The 9,957-nt window shown below is 44.2% G+C and overlaps 1 protein-coding gene across 1 annotated transcript in view; it reads left to right on the top strand.

Annotated features, from left to right (window-relative positions):
• The first annotated feature begins 1,801 nt into the window (after positions 1-1,801).
• Positions 1,802-9,957, top strand: part of Amfr (autocrine motility factor receptor) — a 32,884-nt gene continuing 24,728 nt past the window's right edge. The window contains exons 1-2 of the mRNA XM_042689996.1: positions 1,802-2,111; positions 6,570-6,662. Of these exons, the coding sequence (XP_042545930.1) occupies positions 1,863-2,111; positions 6,570-6,662 (342 nt within the window). The 5' untranslated portion in view covers positions 1,802-1,862. The remainder of the gene's footprint in view (positions 2,112-6,569; positions 6,663-9,957) is intronic.

Here is a 9,957-nt window from a genome sequence, read left to right as displayed (position 1 = left end):
CAGTTTCACAAATTGGATTTTCAAAAAGCTTAAGCTTCTAAAACTTAAAGCAGATCTTAATGCCAGCTGCTCTTAGTGATAACACAAGGTTGATGTGTAACATAACTGGTGGCTTGGGTTCAATGTGAATGACACTGCAGCTTAATTATGGTGATTCAGATCTGATCTGTAAAGGACAATAATGCCCTGGAAAGCTACTATCCTCATAGTTTATAAACAAAGCTTTTTAGCAGTCAAGCTTAAAGGTCCATGTTTTAATCAGATGGCTTTTGTCAGAGAACTAAAAGGAGTTCCAATATTCATAAAAGACTTAAAGGCAGCCTCAACCCCAGGAAAGCCAAACTTGTTTCATAGAAGACCCTAACATGGTTGTTAATCTTGAGGGTTTGTTTTTTTTTTGTGGTGAGTAGACTTTTAGAATATTGAAATGAAAAATACTTTAGGTATAAATTAGTTCCTTTATATAAAAAGTGTAGAAGATGCAACAACTGTACCTACTCTGGGTTGGACACGATTATAGGCCTTGGGAATACAATAAAAAGCAAGACCCTTAAACTAGCACCTTTTGTAAAGATGGTTTTATTTGGTAACAGTTTTGAAATAGAATTCACTTGTTGAGGGTGTAACATTCTGCTTTAACTCATACAACAGTTACATTCATAGTTGTGTAGCTATAATTTTTTTAGATCATCTCAGAAGTACCATTTAGTCACCACTCAGTTCTCATCTCATCCTTAAGTAGCCATTAATATATTTTCTTTTGTGGGGGAGGGAGGGAAAGAACCGGGTGGGTATTGAACCCACTGGGCTGGCACTCCACCACCTGAGCCCACACCGCCAGCCTCTGGTGTCCTGTTTTTATTTGCCTGTGCGGAACATGTCATTATCATCAGGATCACACATTTGGACTTTTGTTTCTGGCTCTGACTTAGGCAAGTTTCCAAGGTTCGGCCATGTTGTGTCATGGATCAGCACTGAATTCTTATGGCCGAATATTCCACTGTATGGATTACCCCCCCTCGTTTCCACTCATCGCTTGGTGGATGTAAGGTTTCCATTTGGGTTACTTGTGTGTGCTTTTTTCGTGGATGTGCTTTCATTTCTCTAGGGTAAGCAAACAGGAGTGTAATTGCTAGGTCAAATGGTCACTCATGTTTACCTTTGAGGGACTGACAATTTCCGAGAGAAGCTGCACCATTTTACTCACCCACCCCCGAAAAATTAACTTCGTTTAGAGGTCATGCTCCAAGCTTTACACAGAAACTTAAAACTTGGTTAATATTTTTTCTTGATGGGACAGGCTCCTATGGCATTTACCTCGCCCCCCACGCCCCAGGACAGCAGAGTGGCCGCCGGGGTGCTCAGGGGCGACCTGTTGGAGGTGGGGGGCAGTGGGCCTCCCCGGCGCGGACCGGCCCGGCCGGCTCGGCCGACCTGGCGTCCGCACCCTACGGCCCGACCGGCCGGGGCCGGGCGGGGGCCGGAGCGGCCGGAGCGGGCGGACTGAGCGGAGGATGCTGCTGGGTGCCGGCCCCCGGGGCCTGAGAGCGGAACCTGCGTCGGCGGGGCGGAGGCGCGGCCGCAGGAGGCGGGGGACGAAGGCCGCGCCCCCGTGCCCGTCCCGCCCGCGTCCCGCGGGGGGCGGCGGCCCGCCCCGAGCCCGCCGAGGCTCTTCCGCACCGGCAGGGGCAGCAGCGGGAGCGGCGCGGGGCGGAGCGGCGCGAGCAGCCAGGAGCGGCCCGGCCCGGCCCGGCGCGGCGGCGGCGGCGGCGGCGACACCAGAGCCCGTGGGCGCCGTTCGCGAGGCCGCCGCAAGCGCCTGGCCGCAGCGCGGGGAGCCCGGGGGCCCGGAGGCCGCCGCCATGCCGCTGCTCTTCCTCGAGCGCTTCCCCTGGCCCAGCCTCCGCACCTACACGGGCCTCAGCGGCCTGGCCCTGCTCGGCACCATCGTCAGCGCCTACCGCGCCCTCAGCCGGCCCGACGCGGAGCCCGGCGAGCCCGAGCCGCCAACGGCCCAGCTCCAGCCCGGCGCGCCCGCCCCGCCGGCCGCCGGGGGCCCCGGGGCCCGCGACGTGGCCCAGTACCTGCTCTCCGACAGCCTCTTCGTGTGGGTGAGCGAGGCGGTGGCGCGGGCCGCCATGTCACCCATTATCCGCGGGGGGGCGTGGCCGGGTGGGGTCCCCCCCGCGTCCTCCCGGGGGTGAGGGGAGGCCTGGGGCCGGGCCCGGGTCAGGGAGCGGCGGGGCGCGGGGTGGGCCGGGCCCGCTCCCCGTAGGGAGGCCGAGGGGAGGCCGGCCTCCCGGGAGCGGGGCGTAGCGGAGCCCAGGCCGCCCCAGCGGGGGGATGTTGGGAGCCGGATTCCCAGGCCCGGGATAGAGAGGGGAAATCAGGGTGGAGTTTAGGGCCCCCCCACTGTTATTATTATTACCGCTGTTATTGTTTTGTTGTTTCATCCTCTCTGAGCGGTGCAAAGCTGCTCCCTGCTCCGCCGGTGTTTTTCCCTGGTGATTCGGGATTCTGAAGGCAGCAAAACCTTCAGAGTCCGAGAGGCAGCCTGAGTTATTTTACACTTATTCTTCGTTTGGTGATAGGTGGTTGTTTTGTTGTTAGTTTGGTTTTTTTTTTTTTAAACCAAGAACAAGGTTTTTCCGTTTGCCCGTGCATGGTCAGCCACCTGGACGTGGCTTACATACTGGTTTTGTGCTTATTGGATCATTTCAAAAGCTGGCCAGATCTACAGTAGTTTGGTTTGAAAGAATTTTACTTGCACCGTGCTCTGGGGATTCTTCTGTAAACCAAGTCATCAGAAAAGTTGTTGCAGGATTTAAAGTCTGTCACTTGGCATTACTGTTGCTTTTTGGATCTTTTCTCCTTTCTCTGCGATTTCCCCCTTGGTGTCGTGGAGAGTAGGCTGTAAATGACAGAGAGATTAATATTCCAAGTTTATAGGATGATATGCAACTCATTTGTTATAATTATTCCCACTGTGCTTCATCAGGAAGCAGTGGGATTTATGAACCCTGTGGGCTGTGGATTAAGTCTCCTGCTCTTCCTTTGCAGAATGGCATGTGTGTGTATGTGTGTGTGTGTGTATGTGTATGTGTTGGTGTCCTGGTTCTGGAGCTTGAACTGGGGGCCTGGGCCATCTTATCTTATTTTTGCACTTGGGCCCCAGATCCACTTCTGGTTTCTTAGTGGCTAATAGGAGATTAGAGTCTCACAGACTTTCCTTCCCAGGCTTGCTTGGAACTGGGATTCTCAGATCTCAGCCTCCTGAGTAGCTAAGGATTTATAGGCATGAGCTACCATCACCAGCCCATGAAAAGTTTAGGAAGGCAGTGAAGAGTGAAATGTCTGTTTCTCTATTTCTCTGTAAAGATAAACCACATTAGTACCAAAGAAGGGAGAAGAGAAAGTACTTACATCTCTTGTTAATTACAAGACTTTTTACATTTGAATTAGCAAGTAAACTAAAACCATGTGAAAGAGTGCTTTTGTCCAATGTAAAGTTTATGATGAAGTTTTCAATATTTTTTATCTAAGATATAAATAAGGCTTTGAAAAGGACCAATGTTACATTCATCTAATAACCACTAATATCGCTCAGTGATTTTTTTTTCGTAGAAGGTTCTTCATATAGAACTCATGTTCAAATTCCAAGGTTACTATCTCTTCATAAAACAGTTGATTTTCCTGTGAAAATACAATTTCTAAGAAACTTCTACTTTCTTCCCAGAAGTCTTGACCTCATGCAGGTTGATCATTTCTTCCTGACTCTAGCTGCTTATTTCTCAGTTGAGCTTCTTACTGGTTTTCTTCTTTCCTTTGGGGCTTTCATGTGCTCATTTCCCTCTTCTGCTTTCTCAGTTCTCAGATGTTCCATATGTGCTTTGCAAATTTTCTTTATCATCTAGTACATAGTTTTTACCTTAGCAGCTGAGTAAAAGTCATCTCAAAACCACTCCTCAGTGGCCTGACAACAATTACTGAGTCAACATGTACAGGGCCTTTGTCAAAATGAAGGGCCTTGATCCTCTCTCATAGGCCTGCAGATAATGTTTTCGAAAACATGTGCTAAGGCCAAGCAAGGCAGAGCAAAAACATACTTCCTGTCAGTTTGCAAATCCTGCTAGCTACTAATTTCGCATATTAAAGTCTCTAAAAACTTACCTTTGTAGAATACAGCTTGGAATAATACAGGTCTGATAGCATCTCAGGTGGTTTTATATTAGTAATACTCAATCCGAAACCTTCCAAAGGTGCTATTTTCAGCTCTCAGGAGCTATGAACAATACTTTCCCCTACCTTCAGAGTGACTCATATGTAAATAAGGCAAAATGAGTGATGATAGATGAACAAATGAAACTTGGTGGTATTTGGAGGAAGGAGAAAGGAATTCTGCCCAGGAAGGATTAGAAAATAAGGAGGAGCCCAAGCTGCCCCTCCTCCCCCCTGCCCACCACCACCCCATGCAATTTGGCATAGCAGGGTGGAGATCCCTACCCTGGGCTGCCCAATTAGAAATCCGTGCTGTCTTCATGTGAGAGGGAGTTTGAGGGGTGAAAAGGAGGCCTGGGGCCGCTGCAGGTGGGGGAGGGGGTGAAGGCTTCTATCTCCCAAGTATGGAGCTCAGTTACTATGGCCTAAGCTCCCCAGCCTTGGTTTGTCACTCATCTGTTTCATATGGTGAGAAAAATAGTGTAGAATTGCAGAACTGGTCAGAATAGTTTAATAGTTTCTTAGCATCAAAAACTTAATTTAAAAACAGGTGATCCAAACTCATAATTTGAAAGTCAAAGGAAACAAAAGTGATAGAAAATGAAAAGTAAATCTCCCTCTTCCTGCCACCTGCTTCCCTCCTACGTAAGTAAGTGACTTTCATCAGCCTCTTGTAATTAGTGCTAGTGTTTAGGAAGAGAAACATCAAGATTGTTCCTAGTCTTTGACATAGTTCACATCTGCAGATTGCACATACACATATTCTTTTTTTTTTTACCCAAAGTGTGGCATAATCATATTTCTGCATCTTACATTTTTTCTTGTTATTGTAAAGTGATGTACAGAAGGGTTACAGTTACATAACTTTTTGAATAGTGTCACCCCTTCCCTCCCCTTCTCCCAGTTTTTCCCTCCCAGAAAGGGTGGGCCAGAGGGTGAACAAATGTAGCAGTGATACTCACTAGACACTGTTTTGAAAATGAACTATGCATCTTACATTTTTTTGTCTTAAATTTTATCTTGATATCCCAGTTATCTTGAAAGTTCCATGCCATACTAGTAATATAGGTTTTACTGGCCTCATTTGTATCTACTAAATCCATTTGCCATTTATCCACATAAGTCTTCTGGGGTTGACAGTGGTTTTAATTTTTCTGCTATTATTAACAGTACTCAAGTGAACTTAAGATTTTAAAATTGAATTCTGCCCACAGCTATATAGAGCTGATAAAGTAAGTTCTCTTTACTCTCCTAAGTACATAGAGGTGGTTCAGGTATTGAGGCCACAAACCTCAGTATGATTATTATAAGCAAGATTTGTCCCACAGTATGTGGATTTATTAGTAATTTATTTTGCAGTGCAGGAGATCAAACTCGGGGAGTTCTGTGGATTTAAATCAGGGCTGAACTCTTGATTCTGCAAGAATATAAAGGATATAATTTGGGATTTGCTTTTAAATGAGATTTGCAACAATTAAATTTCCTGTAGTGTTTGCAGTGCCTCAAGTGTTTGCAAGCTGAAGTTGAGAAGTCATGAATACCTATTGGGATGACATAATATTTGTGAAATAAAGACATTTTTATAAATAGAGTAATTTAATAATTTTCTTAACATCTTCACATAAGAAGAAGTGTGCCTTCCATTTGCAGCATACATACACATCACTTATTATTTTTTTAATTAATTTACTTCATTGTTATCATAGAGGTGATGTACAGAGGGGTTACAATTACATGAATCAGGTAATGAGTACATTTCCTTTCATACAGTGTCTTCTGTTCACTCATTCTCAGTCTCTCCCTCCAATCTCTACCCACAAGTTATATAGTTCACTTTCATTAATGTCCAGTGAACTTTGCTGCTGCATTTTCACCCCTTTTCCCTTGAGTTCTGTGCTCCCCCCCACCTTCCGAAGATATACACGTGAATACACCATACATAAGGTAAATTAGACAGAATTCTAGAAAAGGTTTTTATTATTTATTAAGACAGGGTTTTGCTCCATAGTCCAGGCTGGCCGCCTCCAATTCATGATTCTTCTGCTTTAGCCTCTGATGTGTTGGAATTATGTGTACACCACCACACCTGCTCTATACAGACAGTGCAAAGTTTACATAGGGTTCAGCCAGGACTGAAAGGTCAGGTGGCCGACTGGAGGGTGCATACTGGGACAATGAACTGAATGAGCTGGTCAGCTGGTGACTTGGAATAGGCCTGAGCTTCCAGTGGAAACTGGGGAGGGAGGCTCAGTCATGGGAAATGATGGCTGGATTCCTCTTATGAAATCTGTAGAGCTGCTTTTGGTTTTTAGCAGGAGGAACTGAACTTCCTTTCTCTGTTTTATGTACAGGTTCTGGTAAATACTGCTTGCTGTGTTTTGATGTTGGTGGCTAAGCTCATCCAGTGTATTGTGTTTGGCCCTCTTCGAGTGAGTGAGAGACAGGTAAGCCTGTATAATAGACACTTGTGGCCAGATTTTAAAAGAAAAAAAAAAATCCCTCAAGAACTTTGTAGTTGGCATAATTTGAAGCATAGAGAAAATTCCATGAGTACTATATTGTGTCCTGTGCCTAGGTTCACCAATTACTAATGTTTTCTCCCATTTGCCTTTATATTCACTATTTACTTATGTAACACATATTTTTTTTCCTACCACATTTGAAAGTTAAATAGTGGATGTCCTTTTCTTTACCCCCAGAGACCTGAAGATACATTTCCTGGAATCAAAGACAAATTCAGTACGGCAGTATTTCACATTGATAAAACACTTTGATCTACAGCCCATGTTCAGTGTAGCCAATTGTCCCAATATGGTTTCTATAGTTATTTCCCCGATGACTTTTTTTTAAGTATATTTTTTATTTTCACTTTATTTGTTTTTTGTTCTGGGATTGAATTCAGGGCGGGGAGCATGCTAAGCACATACTCTGCCATTAAGCTGTATCTTCAGCCCCTTATATGTAATTGTGAAATCACTGATTTATTTTAGTTTGAATCATTGTAAATATGAGTAATTAGAATGTGGATTCTTTCCTAGAGAAAATTTCTGATTTTTCTTGTAGGAAAAGTAAATTAAGGTTCATTGTTCTACAGTGACTCGTTGAGATTGTTAAGTATTGAACCTGAACTACTCTTAAAATGTATTAATGGGGAAGAAGTGTTCTCTGTTATACCCCATGTTTACCAGATTGACAATTCTAGGATGTAAATGTAGATTATAGAATGGTATGTTTTAAAGAATTGAGAACTGGCCTTCATAATCACTTAAGAACAAAAATGTATTTACTTTTTCTCATGTCAGTGATAAGACAGAGACTACAAGTATGACAGCTTCCCTGCATTTTCAAAGTACTGTGTTCCCATCTGTCATCCCCCCCAGGTCTGCAGCTACCCACTGAGGTTTAGTTAGGAGCTGGAATGTGGTTACTCTGTGGCTAAGCCCTTGAATGCTGTTGCGAGCAGGATGACTTTGTTGTCCTGGATTCTTCAGTAGTGAATGTTCAGCACTTTGTGCAACCTGTGAATTCTGGAGGTCTCTTAGATGGGCTCAGTGAAACACAGAAGAGTTTTATAGGTGCAAAACTCCTTTTTGGATACTTGTTTGTTTTTCGTTTTTTTTTTTCTTAACATTTTGCCTCTTTTATCTTCTAATTTTCAATTTGTGTACCAGTAGGTCAAATACTTTGTTTTCATTAATATCTGTAGTGTCAGGTCCAAATTAGCAGAAAATATAACCTTAGAGTATTGCAGAGAATTTTGCTGTACATAGAGATAATCATGATGAGTGGGTTTGTTATCCAACTTTACTATTTCAGTTTTTTTTAGAATAGAACATCCTTTGTGTTGGTCTATGTTGGCTTCTTTTATGATTGATGACACTCAAGAACATTTGTTAAGAACTGTTTTGAGTTAGAACTCTAAAGAATTGGTATAGTGGGCTGGGAAGGTGGCTCAGTGGTAGAGCGCTTGCCTTGCATGCCAGAGGCCCTGGGTTCAATTCCTCAGCACCACATAAGCAAAAAGAAAAAAGCCGGAAGTGGCGCTGTGGCTCAAGTGGTAGAACGCTAGCCTTGAGCTGAAGAGCTGAGGGACAGCGCCCAGGCCCAGAGTTCAGGCCCCACAACCAGACCCCCCCCCCAAAAAAAAAAAAAAAAAAAGAATTGGTATAGGTTTTTTCTGTGAGTGCTTTCAAAATTCAAGATACAAGATAATGGTAGAGCAAAGGCATTTCATGCTTTGTTATATGAAAGTGTGAGGCTTAAATTTTTTTTTAAACATTTGACATCTGTTATGGCATTTTAAAAACTATTGTATTCTCAGGGGCTGGGAAGGTGGCTCAGTGGTAGAGCACTTGCTTTGCATGCATGAGGCCCTGGGTTCGATTCCTCAGCACCACATAAGCAGAAAATAAAAAGCCAGAAGTGGTGCTGTGGCTCAAGTGGTAGAGTGCTAGCCTTGAGCTGAAGAGCTGAGGGACAGCGTCCAGGCCCAGAGTTCAGGCCCCACGACTGGACCCAAAAAATAAAAATTAAAAAAATTTTAAAAAAACCTATTGTATTCTGAAGGGTAGATGGCTACCTAGCAAGCCCCAGGCCCTGAGTTCCAACCTCAGTACTATTAGGAAGCATTGTACACCCACTACTTTTTTAATACCCAGAATTCTATGAGTTTTATGCAGTTAATGTAAAACCCATTTTCTGGATGGGGAAGCCAAAGCTCAGGAATGTTGAGTGACTATCCCAAGATCACACATAGGCAGGTAGCAGAGCCAAGATCGAAAACCATGGCACAAAGGGTCCTTAAGTTCATTCCATTCTGTCCCTGTCCCAGATATGGAAACAGATATTCACCAAGCTTTTCTTGGCTGATGTTATTCAGAAGCCCAGATCCACACAGCAGTGTGTAGTGTGGAGGTCTGAGCTCGTTGCTGCTGGGTGTCTGCATTAGGGGATATGCTTTGGTCTCCCCCTGGTTTAGTTTCTGAACACAAGGTATGCAATGAAGCAGTAATTCTTGTTTGTTTTTTTTGTCAGTCATGGGGCTTGAACTCTGGGCCTGGGTGCTGTTAAGTAATCAAGCCAGTTTGTTGCACATTTAGGATCAATTTATTTTCACATTTTGCTTTTTTTTAAAGACATATGCTTTAAAACATGTATATGCTAAAACATTTTATACATTATCATGCATAAAAATATACTTAGACATTACACTTCCATTCTTAGCTAGTTTCTCCTCACCCCATAAATGAGTGGGTAATTGTGTATGTTAATATCTGGTAGAGCTTACCCACCTCTACTGCATACCTCAGTACTAGTTGCCCAGTACTAGTACTGTGTATATGTGTGCACACACACATGCATGTGCATGCATCAGTACTGAGTCTTGAATTCAGGGCTTCATGCTTTGGATCAGCTTTTTTTTTTTTTTTTGGTGGTTGTGGGGCTTGAATTCAGGGCCTGGGAACTGTCCCTGAGCTCCTTTTGTTCAAGACTAGCGCTCTACCACTTTGAACCACAGTTCTACTTATGGTTTTTGAGTGGTTAATTAGAGGTAAGAGTCTCATGGGGACTTTTCTGCCTGGGCTGGCTTTGAACAATGATTCTCAGATTTCTGCCTTCTGAGTGGTTAGGATTATAGGCATGAGCCACCAGTGCCCAGTGCTCAATTGACTTTTTTCCCCCCACCTGCCATTCTACCACTTAAGCATAGCTCTATTTCATAGTTCTACTTCAGGTGGC

The sequence above is a fragment of the Dipodomys spectabilis genome, unplaced genomic scaffold, assembly GCF_019054845.1.
Source record: "Dipodomys spectabilis isolate Male_0828 unplaced genomic scaffold, ASM1905484v1 ptg000130l, whole genome shotgun sequence".
Lineage (NCBI taxonomy): Eukaryota > Metazoa > Chordata > Mammalia > Rodentia > Heteromyidae > Dipodomys > Dipodomys spectabilis.
Note: the sequence above shows the minus strand (reverse complement) of the source record. Positions and strands in the feature narration are given on the sequence as shown.